This window comes from Protobothrops mucrosquamatus, unplaced genomic scaffold (assembly GCF_001527695.2).
Source record: "Protobothrops mucrosquamatus isolate PMUCROS unplaced genomic scaffold, P.Mucros_1.0 scaffold65, whole genome shotgun sequence".
Classification (NCBI taxonomy): Eukaryota; Metazoa; Chordata; class Lepidosauria; order Squamata; family Viperidae; genus Protobothrops; species Protobothrops mucrosquamatus.
Genome location: NW_015386443.1, coordinates 203,586 through 222,913, shown reverse-complemented (window position 1 = coordinate 222,913; position 19,328 = coordinate 203,586). Strand labels below are relative to the sequence as shown.

The window sequence follows — 19,328 nt, the reverse complement described above, 5'->3', positions numbered from 1 at the left end:
CATTTAAAGATATTTCAGCCCAAGGAGGAGGCATGGGAAGCAGAAGGAACCTTCCCTAGTTTTCCGGAGAGTAAAAGGAGACGATGGGGAAACGTTTCTGTTACTGTAACCATACAATAAAGATAAGAGTTAGTATTCATAGTTGTGTTCTAGTTTAGACTATCTCACAGAGCTAAATTGGTCTTTGGCTTTGATGGTCTTCTTGTAAAGTGCTGCACCACATAGGGCAATTGATGACAAATAGGATAGAGGTAGAATTTGTAGGAATGAACTTCTTGTTCATTTCTGAACGATGTGGAGGGGATGTCTGAGATTGGATGGCACTCCTTTTCTGGAAGTACCAGTTCTTTGGAACAGCTTCCTGATGATGGAGATCAGGCTGGCTCCTCCTTTTGGAGTTCTGGAAATGTTTAAGAGCTGAGTTGCTTTGGAGGGCCTTTCCTTCCATTTACTGTATACCTGATGCCACCTTGTTTTCTGTTTTTTGTTCTATTATTTGTTCTTATTGTTTTTGATCATTATGTTTCTATATGGGGTTCTTTCTGGTTATCAACATAGTGTTACGATTGGATTGATTGGTTTTAACTGTACTATATACGTTTTAATTTTTGTTTAGATAGCTTTTAAGATGTTAAGAGTTGTTAGAGTGTGGCAGGGTGGAAGTAAAATAAATAAGTATATTTTTTCCTTTACAATTTAACATGTGCGTCCATGGGTGAACACAGTAAATGCAAAGCCTTAACTCCAGAAAATTCTGAACCGTGATAGCTTATCCATATATCCACCTTCTAAAATCTATCGCCACCTCCAGGTAGACCTTGACTGATGACCACAAATGACCCCAGAATCTTCAGAAGGAGCCTTCTGATCGATCATGAAAATAGTGCTGGCTTGCAGAATGGCGCGGTTTGACCTTCATAGGAAAGGCATGCTTCACATTGACTGGACATGCCCATCAGTTGCAGAAAAATGCAAAGATAGGTAGAGTAATTTACATGTAACCAGTTGAGGCCTTCCAAGTTATTAGAGGGAGGAGCTGTCCAGTGGAGAGAGATAGAAGGGTGGGGACAGTTGTGGTCAGTTTTAATGGGGAGGGGGAGAGAATGCCAAGTACCCAAATTTTCATCATGTGACCATGGGGGTACAGAATGTAAGTCCCTTTGTTCAGCATTGTTGTAATTTTGAACAGTAGTTGAAAAAAATTGTTGTTAAGCAAGGATGACCTGTAGGTGGTTGACTTGCATTCTCCCTTTCTGGCCAAACAGCTGAAATTGTTTTAAAGTGTAACATATCTGATGGTCCTCACATTAAGGGAAGCTAATGTTTGCCATTCACATTTATGTGCATAGAAAGAAATAAGCAAAAACCCTAGCTTTTATTTTATGAAATAAATATAATTGCATTGTGTACAATACTTACAGATTGCATGAAAAAAGCTTTGGATTGTACTCTTGGGTAAAATCAAGATGATAGTTACAAACTGATATATTTACAGATAGACATTGACTTATTACCATTTGTGTAGCAACCATTCAAAGTTATGTCACTGATAAAACAACTATCCTTGCACTTATAACTATCACAGCACAACCCTGATCAAAATTCGGGCACTTGGCAAACAAGGTGCATTATTTGTGTATTATTTAGGACAGTTGCAGCATTTCAGGGTCATGTAGTTGACCTTCCCAGCCAGCTTCTGACAAGCAAAGACAATGAGGAAGGATTCGCTTAACAGCTGCATGATTCAGTTAACTGCAGTGATTCGCTTAACAACCGTGGCAAAAAAGGTCATAAAACACTTTAACAACCACCTTGCTTAGCAGTGGGAATTCCGTCCCAATTTGTGGTTATAATTTGAAGACCATCTGTAATTGTTTATAACAAATAGGATACACATGACTTGTATATGACTTGTAAAATAGTTTTTTAAAAAGGCCTTTTCAGTTTTGTTCAGTTACGTTGCAGCACTATATTGTAGTGCTCAGAGGAACGACAGGCAAGAGCACTCAACTGGCACTCAAAGCTGTGTAAGATGCTAGATGTGCAAACTTCTTCCATTGTCCCAGATGTGTAAAATGCTCCCATTGTACAGGGCTTAGCAACCCGATACCTTCCAGTTATTTTGGTCCACGAAAGGCTCTGATCAGAAGGTCTAGTGGTCAGGAGTTGTGGGGATCAAAGGATTTAGAGGGCACTGGTTGTCTATCCCAAATCTATTGTGCTGTGTGCTCCCCAGGAAACCCACCCCTACCAGTCTATATTCATGTACATTGCAAGAAATTGTTTCCCCAGTGCTTCCCCTCTGCTGCTTTGTGTCAGTTGTGAATCTCTAGGCTCTTTGCCAGAGTTTTAGCCTGTATTTGCCCTGGCCTCCAGATAGGAGGAAAAGGGTGTTGGCTATCAGGGTTGCTGGATAGTCTTGTTCACATCACAGTGCAGAGAAGCAGGGAAGTCGCCTGACATGGTTTTCCTCTTCCTGGACACTCATTGCAGAATGACCAGGGAAAACGCAATTGCACTCCATTACATCTTTGGCTGCTGGTCAGAAATAAGGTTTTCTGTGGGTATTTATTTGAATAGCAGTGGCGGAGACTAGCTTTGTAGTAATTTGGTTTACACATTGTGCTTAGGTATGTTGCTTATTTGATTTTATCTTATGTGTTGTGGACCCAGGGATTGTTGTGTGTCAGCAGTGAATTATTTCTCACATGCTGTGCATCCTCAGGCTTGTGCTTTGTTCAATAAAATATGGTTCTCTGCAGTGTATAAATTCAGTTTGTGTTTGCATGGAGCCTGAACCTTCAGCTGATGACATGGGGTGGGTTCCTAGAGCAGCCTAAGTTGAATTGCAATTGGCTAGTTTGTTATACACTCTGCTGGGTAAACATAAACATGGACTGATTTTTTAGGTCTTTGCTTTTCTGCAATACTTTTGGATTGCTTCCAGAATTAGCTTTTTCTGTATCCTGCTTTTTTTGCCTGATTGTGCTATTTCTCTGCTTGCTATGTGATGGAAGTACATTTTTCAGAAAGCCTTATATTATAGAACCAATCAGTTCATCTTTGTTGCCGGCTCTGTTATAAAGCCAACTGCTGCAGTGAAACTCTGGGCTATCTCACAGTTGGTGTCATGGTTACCCATGAGGCACACTATTTTCTAACAAAAGCCCTTGGCTTTGTCCTGCAATTGAGGAAATGTTAGAATGACCCCATGAGCCAGTGCTAAGGGCATTTACCGGTAGGTCTCTTTTCCGGTCCCTGTAGTAGTTGTAGGCAAATGTCCATCCTGTTTTAGGTTTAGCAAGAGAAAGGTTGAGTTGGCTATTCCTGCCTCTAAGCTAGTGATCTACTTTTAAGAAACGAGAGTCATGTTTGTTTTTAGTTCCCATAGAAGAGAGAAATGAGCCATTAACCACGTAGACCTTAATGTTGATCACAAATTAATGGTATCTAAGTTGTTTTCTCAATGGGAAGTGATGCTTCTTGCCCAAAGTTTGGTATTAGAATCCTGATCAGATATGGTCTGCTACTACTGAATGTGCAGTTGTTCTGTGAACTCTGAAGGGAAAATAATTGTATTTTGGTTACAACTGGTTGCAATTTTGTCACATAGGAGAGTTTGTCTCTCTCTCACAGTGGCCCTGAATTTGCAACTCTTTTCCTAACAGAGTCAACTTTTTCTTATTGCTGCATTTCCATTCTGTCCTAAGAAAGCCTTAATCTTTTTGCTGACATCATTCAAATGTGGTAGGTACCATATTTTGGACAGAAAAGAGAAGAAGATGATAATGCTGTCTGAAGCACATGGATCAAGTTTTTGGAAGATTTTGCCAACTCGGATCTCTTCTTCNATAGATAGATAGATAGATAGATAGATAGATAGATAGATAGATAGATAGATAGATAGATAGATCTCCTCTACCTGATAATTGTGCAGAAAAGTTTTGAAGAGTATATTGTAGTTTTTATTATGATTGATTCTGTGGCTGGGTTTGTACAATATGTAGAGTTGAAATGTGGTTGGCTAGTTACAGCTCAGTGTAATATACAAAAAAATGTAATGAGTTTCTGAGTTCCATGTGCTGACTCAAGCAACTATAGTAGTTAATTCAGCGATCCTGGGTTACTGTATTGCATGAACACAGTCACTGTGCCATGGTATGACTCAAAGCACTTGCTAAAATCCAGTTCTGTACAGTATTCAGCATAGAGCATACTTACCCATGGTTTATTTAGTTCAGTTTCTGGATTCACATGATGCATGATAATCATTACAGATTGATATAACACAGTGGATTTAAAAATGATTAGCTAATGTTTGGTTCTCTGTGTTGTACAGATACAGCTTATATCTTGTGAGACTTGTATTCAGGGTCAGTGAATTAACTATGCAATGTCTCTTTGAATGCAGTTGAAACTCCATAGTTCTTTTCATTCATTTCCCTTTGGCTACCATCAAAGAAACCCTGTGCAGCCCTTCCTTTAGGAATCCTGCTAAGAAGTTGTACTGATTTTTTTTAAAAAAATAAAGAATTAGAAAGGACATTGTAGCATGTTGGAATTCTTTCCATAGGGCAATAGGTTGGTGAAGAATGGAGAGTAGCCAAGAGGAAAAACAGTAAAAGCCTTGTTGTGAAACTATTGCAGCTGGAGAACAAAGTTAAGTACTTATTTCATTGATTTTCTCAGGATGCTGGTATAATTGATTTTTCTTCTTTCAACTTGTTCTGAGCAAGGAGGAAAACATGGGAGGAAAATAAATGTGAGATGTGTCCTTTGTTTTCTTCAGGGAAAATGTTGCAGTATTTCAGGTAAAGTGATTTTACTGGGACAGTTTTATGCCTCTGAAAGCCAGCAAATCCTTCGTTATGGGTTGATAGTAGTTGATGTCAGCTACTTGACAGAATAGGGGTTTGAAGAGTGATGAATTCTGGGGGAGGAACAGTGGGATTGGAGCCGAAACCAGCTCCTGCCTAATGTTGTGTCCTAGATGAATCACTCTTCCTGCTCCACACCTTTTCTGGAGATGAGTGAAACAGGGTGTTTCTAAGGGACTGTGTATTTACTTATAGTAAATGATATTTTTAGATAAACTTCTTATTCCCTCTGGCAGATTATCTACATGAAGGAGTCATCATTGAAAGATCTCTGGATGCCCATAGCTAGTTTGGCATTATGATGAAGTTGCTATTGAAATGTCTCCTAGTTTTCTTTGCTTTAATTCACAAGATAGTTAGTATAGATTAGAGAACCCTTGACATGCTCTGCCTTCTTTCCCACACTCAATATGCTAAAAATATAATTATAGTATATCCACCCTTTCAATATATCAACAGATTGGTAGTATCCACCACTGAGAATTTTCTGAGTGAATTAGGGAGAGAAGAAGGATTGTGCTTGTGTTCTTATCTAACCTATGTTTTTTACTCCGTTATCTCCTTTTTTTTGAATTTGCGTGATAATTACTACAAGTCAAGTGTTGCTTATAGTTCAGTGAACTTATACAACAAATTGAACAAAGTAGCCAGCTTCTTTTTAATCTCGCATGTTGTGCAAATGTCAAGAGTTTTCATGTATTTTCCTATTTTTTGGGGGGGGGGGAGATTTCAGATCTTTATGGGAAGTAGTTGGTGTGGAATTGTTGCATCTTTTATTAAAAACTTGTGTTATTAAAAGTACCATCTCCCTTCACATTGCTATTTTGAGGACCTACATAGTTGTCTAATAGGGCAAATAACTGGTGGGCCAGATTTACACTTTAAAAAATGGCATGACTTGCCATGGCATGATACCTGTTGTCTCTTTATATCAGATAGTTTTGAAAAGTATGTCTAGAGATTTGAATTCTAATAATAGATCTTCATTTTGTCATCCGATTTCCTTGCCATGTATTTTTTTTTAATTCCCAAATGATGCAAGTAACAGTTGCCTTGACTATTCCCTTTTGGTATAGTGCGGAAAGCATACATGTAACTAGGGAAGACATAACAGAATCAGATTTAAAAGGGGCTATTAAGTCTAACTCTCAGCTTAGTACAGGAATCCAAATTAAACTTCCCTAAGAAATGTCTGTCCAGTCACTGCTTCAACTGAACCAGCAAAGAAAAACCAGCATTAAGTTAGGCTACTGTAAGAATTAGGAAGTTTCTACTAAAATTTAATTGGAATATGCCTTCTTGCAACTCAGATCCCTTATTTTGTATCTTATGTTCTTGACTAGTAGAAAAACAGACCAGACTTTTCGTAAAACATGAGTACTACATAGAGAACCTCCAAATTAAAAAGCACTTATAGAGGGTGGGGTGAAGAGAAATGGCAAATAATCTACTTTGTTGAAAACTACATCATTGTCAACTCTAATATTAGACAGAGTTGACAATAAGGAGTAATTTTACTTTCCCCCTCACAGATTTTTCTTTAAATCCTTCCCCATTCCTATCACCAGAGGGGAAAATACGCTTACCGTAATCTGAGGGAGATTCAGGCACAAAACCCAATCCTGGAGCCTCATGGGAAAGCAGGAAGATATTGGATCCAAGGGTTAGTTCTGCCTCAAGCTAGGACATCCTATTGGAGTGTTAACTGTTGGCTGTAAATCTATGTCCACTGAATTTTCTCTAGGCATACTGGGGGCCTCAATGCTGGATGAATCTCCTGCCCTACTGTCAAGTTTCTTCTCTGCTGCGAAGAAACTCCACCTAATCTAATTGCCCAAGAAGTTTGAGTTGGCTCTCCAAGTCCCAAAGAATATACTGTCTAGAATATTTTCTTTGACACTTGGTAACCCAAGGAAAATACTCCTGAACTATTATTAAGCAAAATGCTTTGTAACATAAATACAATAGATTCAGAAACTGAAATCATCATTTTCATGTTAGAATAAATTTAAATCAGCCAAAATAAAGATATTTCACATTTTTGTACACAGTTATATTAGGTTGGGACGTTATTTTGGTTTGGTTTGGTTTGGTTTTTTAAGCCCAGCTCTCTTTACTGAGAGTAGAGAAAGGGGTTCTGTATTTTCCCAACAATCAAGGTTTGTCTGTATTAGAAAGCTTAAAAAATAGCAACATGAATGCATTTTTGTTTGCATGGCTACAAAACTAAGTTTTATACCTGATTCCTTTTTTGTCTTTTTCTTAGCACAATGACTCTTCATTCAGCCAGTTCCTTGTTCTGAAACAATATTAGTACCATGTCAGCACTATAACTTCAGCTGGGCAAATCCTTCGAAAGAACCGTTTCACAACATGTAGGGGCCTGTGCAAAGCATTTTTTAAACTGGTGCACCCAGCTATTTTTGCATGCACATGTATGTACACAATTACTTTACTCCACGTCCTTCCCAGCAAACTGAAAAGAACATGCATGCAGAGACAATAAGGAAAAAAATGCAGCTAATTTAACAATTCAGAAAGATGTACTTTTACACATTTCTCTTCATTCTGAAGTGCTTCTTAAAGCATTTGCACAGTCCTACTTTAAAAAGATCACTGGTCAAGTGATCTTTTGTGCAGGGACATGACATTTATGTGCATAGATTTGATTTTAGGGGATTCAAATGAAGAACTAAACATCAGCTGGATTAAAATTTGGGGTTTCCAAATAATGAATTCTGTTTAAATTTAGTTTCCTTTTTACAGTAAGCAAATATGCTTCCTTGCATGTCTGAGGGGAACCTTCTGCCGGAACAAAAATAAATAGATCACAACCACAAAAAATCTGTTCCTACTCAAATCCCATTAATTGAAGGGATATCAGCACTGTATCCGGTCAGGTTGCAGGATGAATTGATGCATGATCTTCAAACATGAGTGTTTAATCTCACTTGTAATTTAGGCAACATATTCGTTTAACAATTCTTGTCTCTTGCAGCTTTTAAGAATCATCTCAGAAAATATTTTTGGTTCTCATTCTTGCCTGTGCTGGCAGAATTGTTTCATGATTTGGAAACAGCTGGAGCCAGCATTTTTGTTTTTTGACTCATCCATCTTTTGGATTTGATTCCACACTGGCAGCATATGTTTTAGCAGAATGCTCTTCTAGATTGAGACTACCCCCATGCCCCACTTTGAGAATTTTTCACTGTGTCATCCTAGAATTGAATATTTATTTATTGCACAGGTAATTTTGAAGTTGTGTGCAGCTATACAAACTAATAAAACCATGTAAAATTACACACAGAAAAAATCCTTGACCAATAAGGGCAACACACTAAATAGCAGTATTTAATACAAAGCCTAAGTAGATATGGAGATCTTCAATTAATATTGAAGCTAAAAAAGCTAAGAAGAATTAGCATCAGCCATCTCTAAATAGGAAAGCTATTGCTTAGCTAGAGGACTTGTTTCTAGAATGGCCTCTATTTGATGGCCTTGGAGCAAATATTTGGCAAAAAATGCTCTGATTTAAATAAAAAATAGGAATATTTATTTCTTGCTCATCTCTGATTCTGATGAAACATTCCTTTTATTAACAGAAAGAGGTTTAGGGATATGTGATAAACACAGGTTTGAGAACCCCTTGATTTGAATAAATTGTTCTGGTTACTCTATATTTTACTATTTTATTATAGTACATACATTTGTATAATTATTTTACCACCAACAAAAGGAATTATTTATGTTTACTTGCAGTACATATATTTTGAGTAATGATTCTGTTATAAAAAGCTGTGGTTAGGAAAAGAATCAGAAGACAGAGAACTTTTTTTCTCTAGCCTCTGGGTTGTCCCAAGTTACACTTGATATATTCTTAAATGAAGTCAGCTCACCATACATTGGGTAGAAGGTACATATAGTTTTCAAACATTTTTGACTGCATTGGTTGAAAGAAATCTACTACTATTGTACAAAATCTTGTCAATCTATATCCATGCATTACTCAATTCCTCCTTAATGTCATTTCTGGATCAATTAAAATATAGGAACAAAATCCTTTAGGGAAAGAGATACAAGTCTTAAGAGCAATTGCTTCCTTGATCATATAAATCATTTGATGATATAAAGCCTTCCTGAAGATAATTCTAAAAAGTAATTTAATCTTAATATTATTGGTGACCTTTTTCAACTTTTTGCTGACTAATACAAAAAGTTGCATTTCTAAGGCAAGTAGTCTGGTAAGATAGATGAGTTGTCTTCATTTTATACTCTATATTTTATTGTTAAAGAAATATCAGGCAACCCCCAGAGGTGCGATATCACCTCTAGATTCCCTTGCTTCCTACCTTGACTCTTTCACTGGTGCAGGAGGCTGGTGATTTGAGGCTGCTAAAGGATTCAGGAGATTAGATTTTAATGCAATCTGTTGAACAAGGACAATGAATACCTTTGGAGGGTCTTTCAAATTCAGAATTGCTTTAAAATATGTGGGCTACGACTTCCAGAAATCCTCAGCCAGCCATGCTGACTGGTTGATATAAATATATTGACTTGGGTACATATGTTTTCCCTGTGGAACTGAACTTCTGAAGAGGGTATCAAAACATTTAACTTTGTTTTCATTGATGTATCTCAAGTGGTAGGAAAACGTTTCTGATCTCAAATATTTAAGAAGACTCAAGGCTGTATTTGGATAGGGAATACCAAAAGTGACTTAGAAATCTCACGTGCTCACAGGCAATCAATCTATTAACTCAGCAGGCTTCTTCAGATACAATCAAATCCCATGAGACAATTTGTACTGTGATGGTTGATACCTTTGTATTGCAACAGCCCTAGTTTATGCAGGCAAAAATACTTTCCCTGGGTGGGCTTGACCTCAGCAATGAGGGGAGCAGTGATATTCAATCATCTGGCAATCCTGTAGTTTTGGAACTCCTGGCTTCAGGAAATTAAATTAATCCCTGTTGAGAATTTGGAATGGAAAACATTTAAAATGTGTTTTGGCTTGCAGTGTTGGAAAGAGGTTAGAAAAAAAATGCCTGTCACGTGGTATGAACACTTTCTAACTGCCCTCTCTTCGGCAAAAAGATCAGGAAAGGTGCTCTCTTTTTTAAACCTGGCAATGCTGCAAAGGGAATGTTAAAGAAAAATAGAAATCCATCTCTGGAACAGTCTCCTGGATTTGTTTTATTTTAAAAAATATGTCTTTTTTTCTTATTACTAATGCCCAATAGCCAACCAAATTTCAAAGATAGGAAGTGTGCTTGATGCACCACCATAGAATAAATGTGTGCTTCTGCTTAATATATTTAGACAGCGTTTCTCAATCTTGGCAGCTTGAAGATATGTGGACTTCAACTCCCAGAATTCCCCAGCCAGCTTTCCTTGGAATTCTGGGAGTTGAAGTGCACACACCTTCAAGCTGCCAAGGTTGAGAAACACTGTACTTAGATATCTCAAGACTGGAAGCCAATGATCTTTTCAAAAAAATTTCAGAGGGAGGTAAGAAGGGAGAGACTGGGCTCACACACCATGCAAAGAAATAAAGTTTGTTATAATATGTTATGTGAATCCATCCAATATGATTTATTGGTTAATGTGTGGGGAGAAACCAGCCAGATATTTTTTTTATTTGGTAAACCATAGTTAAACAAAGCTTAATTAAGCATGTTGTGGGAGCACAGCAAGAACAGGTGAGAAAGTTTATAATGAATGTGGTTGAGACAATTTTAATCACCAGATAATGTGACTTGGAGTCTGTGTGCATAATAATATGTTAGGGACAAATTTGACTGGCTCACTTGTGCTCTGTGTTGAGCAATTTCAACAACTGCAGTTAGTTTACTGTTTAGTGCAGGCATGTCAAACTGCCGGCCCAAGGGCCGGATGCATCACAACAAAACCGTGCCCACCTCATTGCCGGCAATGGGGGAAAAGTTGCGATATGTCACGTGACGTCACATGATGTCGCGAGTTTGACATGCCTGGTTTAGTGTATTATATGAATTCATGTAAACTATTGTAGATGAGTTCAATTAACAAATGTTTAGCATATTACAGGTAGTCCTCGACTTACAACAATTCATGTAGTGACTTTCAAAGTTACAAAGGCAGTGAAAAAAGTGACTTACGACAGTTTTTCACACTTAGGAGCATTGCAGCGTCTCCATGGTCACATGACAAAATTAAAATGCTTGGCAACTGGCTCATATTTATGACGGTTGCAATGTTACATGATCACCTTTTGTGACCTTTTGACAAGCAAAGTCAATGGGGAAAGCAGATTCACTTAACAAACATGTTACTAATTTTACAACTGCAGTGATTCCTTAACAAGTGTAGCAAGGAAGGTCAGAAAATGGGGCAAAACTCACTTAACAAATGTTTCACTCAGCAACATAAATTTTGGGTTGAATTATGGTCGTAGGTTGAGGACTACATGTATTCTTTAGTAGCAACTATTGATTACTTTGTAAAAATGAAATTGGGAGGACATAAAGACAATTTAAAAATTGTAAATAGGTATAATACATTCAATTATTTCTAAAGTCTGAAATTATGATCTAGCTGTTCTTGCAAAAATGCTACTTACCGGTAACCAAAGGAAGGTGCAATATCTGTGTTCATTTATTTCATTTTGTTCTCTTCAGACACTATCGATTAACGACAGTGGAAGAATTGTCTTTTTTCCACTGTTTTTCTCCATGGAATATATATAATGAGAAAGATTCCCTGCATTCTCTAGGAATGAGATGACTGTGGATAGTGTTTTTGTTTTCAGATGTGATGAACCAAATAGCAGCTTAGTTTGCTAAAATAAAAAGTAAAAAGTCAGAGGTATGATCCTTGTCAAGGGATTGACAATTTCTTTGCAGTCAGGATCAGTACTATTTGGTTTGTAAATACTTTTGGTCTCTATATTAGATACAGAAGCAGGGGTTAAATTCTGAGGGGTAACTCACTGTGGGGGTAACTCACCCACTATGTTCTATGAGTTCTAAGGAGCATTGGAAAGTGTAGATCAGGGGTGTCAAACTGCCAGCCTGCAGGCCAGATGCCTCATGCCAAAACCGCGCCCACCCCATTGCCGGCAATGGGAAAAAAGTCACGATACGTCTCGGCACATCACGTGACGTCGCGAGTTTGACACTCGTGGTGTAGGTCATTATACTATTACTGGGAATCAAATCAAATCAAACTATTTTGTCTGTTTTTGGAAGTTTTCATGTTGCCCATGAAAAGCTTTAAATGATTTTGACAGATTAAGGGGAGAAATGAGTGCTTGTTTTGCCCCTTAAACTTTTTTTCCACTTACAAAACCCGATTAAAACCACTTTTGCCCTACTTGTTTTGAGGCAGTCATACTTAGGTTTGTGACGTTTGTGGATTGCTCATCCTACTTTATAAGGTCACTGAATGTTGAAGGTTTCCTTAAAACTTTCATAAGACTGTTCCTATTTGTAATGGTTAAGTCAGTTCTGTTGAGGGTGGCTTCAATTAGACCTTCTGCCTCTCTAATTGGAGAACTTAAATCAGGGATCTTCAAACTTGGCCCTTTTATGACTTGCTGAGGAATTCTGGGAGTTGAAGTCCACAAGTCATAAAAGGGCCAAATTTGAAGACCCCTGACTTAAATACTGTCAGGGAAGCAGACCTTCTGGCAGTCTGCATGCAGCCATATTCAGCTGGTATCCTGTAACATTTTAATTCAGATTCCAGTTACAGCATCTAGGTTAAAGGCATATAGGAGGATGGCTTTTGATTCTGTTTCTGATAAAAAGTTGGGGATGGGGCAATTAAACATGGTTCTATATAACTGTCATTCCCTTGGGCTTTTCTATCAGTGTTTTGGGTAGACACAGCTTGCTAGTAATAGCCACAACTCTCCATTGAAGATTGGCAGATTTCCTGTCCACTAGGTGCCTTACCAGAACAAAAGAGTAGACCTTATCAGGACAAAAGTTACCTATTTTGATGACAGACACAGTTACCTGGTTTGCAAGCCTGTGCAAGTTGAAATACTATTATTCTATTCTTTCCATTGGGTGTGGAGGCTCATGAAGGGTTGTGCCTTGAACAAGAATAGCCAGTATTTCTCCTGAGATAGATTAGGATATGATCATATTTGAAAACTTATCAAATTTCAAAAGCAACATACTAAAGACATTTAGAATTTGGCTTTGAAAAATAAAGAAATAGCTTTTTGGGAAGCAGTGAATATCTAGGGCAGAGTTACTGCTACCCCGTTGTAGTGAAAATAGTAGATTTGGTCTTCCTTTAAAAACAAGACATGCCATTAGACTGATTTGGGCTAATATTGCCTATACCCAATGTTCAAAGAATGTCATTTGGTCAGGAGTAAATGTAGAAGGGATCATTGAAAGGTGATGAGAACCAAAAGTTGAACTTTTGCATTTTACCAAGATCATGATGATGATGATGATGACCATGATCATGTTAGAAGGGACCTTGGAGGTCATCTAGTCCAAGTCCCTGCTCAGGCAAGAAACCCTATACCATTTCAGACAAATGGCTGTCCAGTCTCTTCTTAAAAACTTCCAGTGTTGGAGCATTCACAGTTTCTGGAGGCAGGTTGTTCCACTGATTAATTGTTCTAACTGTCAGGAAATTTCTCCTTAGTTCTAGGTTGCTTCTCTCTTTGATTAGTTTTCATCCGTTGCTTCTTGTCCTCCCTTCAGGTGCTTTGGAGAATAGCTTGATTCTTTCTTCTTTGTAGCAGCCCCTGAGATATTGGAACACTGCTATCATGTCACTCCTCGTCCTTCTCTTCATTAAACTAGACATACCCAATTCCAGCAACCGTTCCTTATATGTTTTAGCCTCCAGTCCCCTAATCATCTTTGTTGCTTTTCTCTGTACTCTTTCTAGAGTCTCAACATCATTTTTACATTGTGGTGATCAAAACTGGATGCAGTATTCCAAGTGTGGCCTTACCAAGGCATTGTAATGTGTATTAACACTTCACATGATCTTGACGCTATCCCTCTGTTAATGCAGCCTAGCACTGTGTTGGCTTTTTTGGCAGCTACAGCACACTGCTGGCTCATATTTAAGTGATTGTCCACTAGGACTCCGAGATCCCTGTCACAGTTACTACTATTGAGCAAGGTACCATCTATACCAGTGATGGCGAACCTTTTAGAGACCGAGTGCCCAACTACAACTACAATCCGTTATTTATCGTCGGGTGCCGGGTGGGCATGGCCCATTGGGTGGGCATGGCCACTAGGTGGGCATGGCTGCAGTGGTCATGGCAGACTGGGTGGGCGTGGCCGGGGTGGGCGTGGCCACTTCAATGTTGCTTGGGGGGAGGGACGCCTGTGGGGGCCGGGCATGGTTGGGGGAGATGCAGGGGGACTCTGGCTGGTGGGACGGTGGGCAGGAGGCTTGTCCTGAGGGGTGAGGCGAGGCAAGGCAGGGGTGCCATTTCCATTCAGCATTTCTTGCAGACGTCTCATGACCCAAACTAGGTAACACCAGCAGTGCCCGAAGAGAATGGGGCTTGTGGAGTGGAGGAGAAGAAAAGAGGAGGAGGAGGGTGGTTGTGGGTTCCTTGGTCCTCTCTGAGCTTTGTGGCTTTCTTGTAGATGTCTCATGACCCAAACTAGGTAACGTCACTTATTATCCCACTTTTGCGTGCAATGGCTACCTTCAGCATCATTTTTGGTCCTCTAAAGACTGCAGAGTATGTATGACCAAGAATCAAAATAACTAGGGCACTTTTATCTATTTGGAGGGAGGATCAAAGAACAAAGTAAGTATGTTAAGATTTGCAGGGATTAAAATAATCCTTTTTTTCTTAAAAGGAAAAAAATAAGTGTAATTCAGGATGAAGCTGTCACAGAGCTGGACTTTGTCAAAGAAAACTGTGGCAATCTTTTATCTTCTGAAAACGCCAAGAGTGAAGGGTTTTCTAAATTTTGGTACAATGCTCCTGCATTTCTCTCTTCAGTTATAGCAGTTTGGGATCTCAGCAGGTAGAAGGAGGGGTGGCAGTGACTTTTGTCAGTTGCTAGTGAGCTCATGTAGCAAACCAGAAAATGGATAAATTCTAGAACAGTGCTAAATCTGAACAGTGCTTCAGATTTAGCTCCAAAATGATGCTTGGGAATGTGTCAGAGTGCAAGTCACTTATTGTGCCAATATCTTACACAGGTTTTGTGCTCCCACTGCATAAAAGATTATCAAACAGACTTTGATGCAGCAGAAAACAATATCAGCATAACATCTGCTGCCTTTACTGCAAATTCCTATTCCACTTCTCTGCCATCAAATAGTGATGTCTTCATTTGAACTGTGCAGGGCATTTTAAGGAAAGGCATTTCCCTGATTTTGTTTCATTTCCTTCCTGCAAAGCATTACTGACTGGTAGAAGAGCATCCATCAATCATTTTCCTTCATGTAAGATAGAGCTGGAGTAGGGCAAGAGGCAAGTTTTGACAGATAGGTAGGCTGATGCATTTAGCCATCTGTCAGTCTCACTCCTCACTTTGCACAAATGTTTTGTGTGGGTGAATTCAAAGAGAGCCAGACTAACAGCTGATCAGCATAGGTGGGAGAAATTGCACAGTAAAGCACTAAAGCCTTTCCATCGTACTCATCTTATTTTTAATTTAGAGCCATACCTCGAGGCCATAAATTAGTTTGGAGATATTTGATACCGGGAAGAGCCCAGATTTGCAAGAGCTAGACATCACAACGAAAAAGGACTTTGTTTGGGATGACATTGAGATTAATGCAGGTCTCTCTCAGGTTCAAATCTAATAGGTATGAGCTTCCAATCATATGACTTGTGCTGTTGAAGCATTTTGATTTTAACTGGGTAAACTTTCTGCCATACTATTTGAATATCCAAGACACTATTGGTAGCAGTGGCTGAGGTTGTACCTTTGTTCTCAAATTTGCTGCAATTTGATATTCAACTCCACAGGCAGGAAACTTTCAGTGTATGGGCCAAATGAGACATTCATTTGTGGCTGAGCTCATTTCTCTAGATCACATTTTGTTATCTATATTCTTGACTTCATCCAGGTGCTAAATTTCTGGAGTGAGGGTGTAGGTTGATATAAAGCCAATTCTCACACAGACATGATGGCATTGGGCTTCTTTTTCTTTTAGCATTGTTTTAATAGTATCACAAATATAGAACATAGAACATGTTAAGAATATCATTCGCCCAAGGTCAGTCAGCTGGCTTTGTGCCTAAGGTTGAACTAGAACTCGTGATCTCCTGGTTTCTGGCCTGATGCTCTAACCACTACACCAAACTAGCTCTCACTGAGAGTAATGAAAAGTAATGAAAAGTTCACAAATTTTTTATAAGAGAATAAGCTGCAAGTCTGCTGTAGTATAAGGAGAGAAGATCAGAATAATTTTTAGTTTGTTTTTAATAAGTGAGTCTTATGGAAAATAATTGATTTATTGTGACATTATCTAATTGGGCCTTCTAATCCTTTTGATAAATGTTCTTTGTCTCTTTTTCTACAGTATAACATCAGGATACTTTCTTTCTGCAAAAGTTGGATCATTCCACAAACTGGATATAATTAACGAAAAGGAGTTTGAGTTTTGGAAATTCTCTAATCTCTAATATAGATCCAAAGGCAGCATGCTGTGATGGGACTCTTGTGAGTTTAGCTTGCCTACCATGCACCCCACAGGGAGTGTAGATACCAGTTTTTCCCGTACGGCTGTGCAAACACTGTCCCGTAGCCACTGCCGGAATATAAAGCAAAAGATTTCTCAGTGGGAGGGTCGGACAAAAGGGATCTGCCAAGAAGAAAGGCAGAAACTGAAGGATTTTGGGGTCAAATATGGCCTCGACAACAAGAAAAAGCCATCAGCACCTGCGCCTCACAAGAGTATAGAAGGATTAGTAAATGTTCAGCATTTAGGTTTAGATTTCTGGGAAAACTCTAATCTCGGCTCTGTGACTGAGGAGGAAGAGGAGGAGGAGGAGGAACACCGCTTCCAAGAGATTTCCAGAAACCATTTAGAGGAGCAGCTTTCTAGTGACACTTTATCTGAAACAGCAGATGCTACAGAATGGTCACGGGAGAGGCTGCCTCCTGGGAATTTCTACACCTCACGGGACCTATGGAAACAGATAAAAACCCTTCCTTTTGATCAAGAAGCTTCTGTTGCCCTGGACTTAAAAAGGAAACGGGAAAGCTGTGGCTCAACAGAGAAGGAGCTGAACGTAGCTCCAGCAAAGAACCAGGAGACAATATATTGTGATGTGGAAAGTCAGGAAAGGCAGCCAGCCATCAACCCAGTGCCCAAACCACAGAGGACTTTCCGTTACCATTCTGAGAAGGACCAGGGAAACTTCGCTAACAATTACCACAACAGTAAGAAGCCATTGGAACAGCTGTGTAATGGGAGCTATCCTGCAACTGCTTCCTATGAGTCTGACCACAGAACAGGCAGCAGAGGAATCCGAGGCAGGTCTAAGAGGTGGGTTGCAGCATGACCTCTTCTGTAGGATCTGGGGATGAATCTAATTTGCTTTGTTTGTTACAAGCAGTTATTAAGGCTGCAATGTTCTGGAGTAGTAACTCATTTGTGGAGAAAATCTGCGGATGTGGTGCTCTATATGGGGTTGCCCTTGAAGTAATCAGAAGCTTCAGGTGGCCCAGAGTACAGCAGTGTGGACAGCCTTGGTATGCCCAGGTAACACTTCTGCTTCATGAGCTGCACTGGTTGCCAAATTGCTTCCAGGTGTGATTGAAGGTGCTGGTCACTACCTATAAGAGCTACATGGCAAACAGCCTGGTTACTTGAGGAACCACTCATTGTATCTGTCCAACTGGTTTGATCTGGCAGGGTTGGGATGCTGCGGGTTCCATTGATTAAACAATGTCATCTTTCAGGACCCCAGAAGTTTGCTTTCTTTATTGCAGTGCCTGCTTTCTGGAATGAGCCCCCCCCCTCCAATTGGTATTTTGAAGGGCCCTGAAGAAGTGGCTCTTTGTCCAGGACTTTGGCAAGACGATGGACACCATTTTTCTTCTTTTTCCTTGTTCCCATATGGGTTTGTTTTTTCTGCCATATTTGATTATTTGTTTTGTGTTCCTTGTATTTTCACTTCTTTTAAAATGATTTTAACAATTTGCAAACTGCCCACTGATTATTATTATTATTATTCTATAGCTAAGAATCAACACTGACTTGATAGCGCACAGAATCAGTCAATGAATAAATCATCCACTTTGGGTCATTTTTCCTCATATGAGGAAATTTTCAAAAATTATTGAGAAAATGCAAACATTTTTCCATTTAGAAAATTTAATTAAATAATTTTGTTGTTTGGAGTGGAGTACATGAATGAAGAAAACGTTAATTTTTAGCTGTAGTTGCAAAACTCTGTACTAGAATGCATCCCTGCAAGTGCTTTAAAGAATGTATCTTTATTTTTTGATCTTTGGCATTTAAAGTGTTGCATTAAAATAGAATTTCAGCCGTGAAAATAAAAACATCACATTTGTTACTATGTAAGAGGAAGCTATGTGGTCATAAAATTAGGCTAAAAATGGGTAGGCAATCCCTGATATGACTGTGTTGGAAAGATAAACAAATTTACATACTGTATGTCAGATTCAGCATTAATACATGATGTTGATTATCCTGCTGCATACATTTATTTTAAAATGTAATATGTATGGTGTGTATGGAATTTGATTTGAATAACCAACATCTTGCAGAAACTAGATATTTCATATTTTTGATCATATGAAATGAAGGATGATAGGAACACTATCACTGATGTGGTTCACATCATGCACTGAGAGCTATTCCTCACTGTTGAATTAAAGTGCTGTCTGTTGATTCTTTAAGTTGGCAGAAAATTATACTGACATGATATTTTCTGTCCCTATTGCCAGTCTCTATCCTGTCTCTGTTGCCCATGACGCTGCCTTGGTTATGCATATGCAGTGTATGATAGGCAAAGAGATTGAACGGATTCTCTGACTTTCCTTTCTTTCCTTTTTTGCATGTCATCAACCAGCAAAAAAAGACAAACCAGCCAGTTACAGTGCTGCAGCAAGAATGACTCTCGGCTCATCCCTTTTCTCCTCCTTCTCCTTTACTTTAATCTGTCATAATCTAAGTAAAGTTAAATTAATTAAATTAAATATAAAAAAACAGATAGCCTTCAGTTCACAATCAAATTGGGACTGGAAATCTGGTTATAAATAATTTTGTCTTAAGTCCAGGCACACACATGACTGGATCCAGATTTTTGACATTTTTCGCAGTAGTCGTCAGGCAATCACATGGCCACTAAATGAACATCACATTCTGTCATGGTTCCGACAGATGAAACTCTTCAAAAGAACTTCGAGACATTGTTTACCTTAAAGAATCTTTTATTCGAGAAACAAAGTATTGGCACTACATAGTTGAAACCAGAAACTAAATTCC

General features: G+C 38.8%; 1 protein-coding gene across 1 annotated transcript in view; it reads left to right on the top strand.

The window, feature by feature from the left end:
- The first annotated feature begins 16,486 nt into the window (after positions 1-16,486).
- DENND2C (DENN domain containing 2C) overlaps positions 16,487-19,328 on the top strand; it is a 42,042-nt gene continuing 39,200 nt past the window's right edge. Inside the window, exon 1 of the mRNA XM_015812050.1 lies at positions 16,487-17,360. Coding sequence (XP_015667536.1) covers positions 16,552-17,360 — 809 coding nt within the window. The 5' untranslated portion in view covers positions 16,487-16,551. The remainder of the gene's footprint in view (positions 17,361-19,328) is intronic.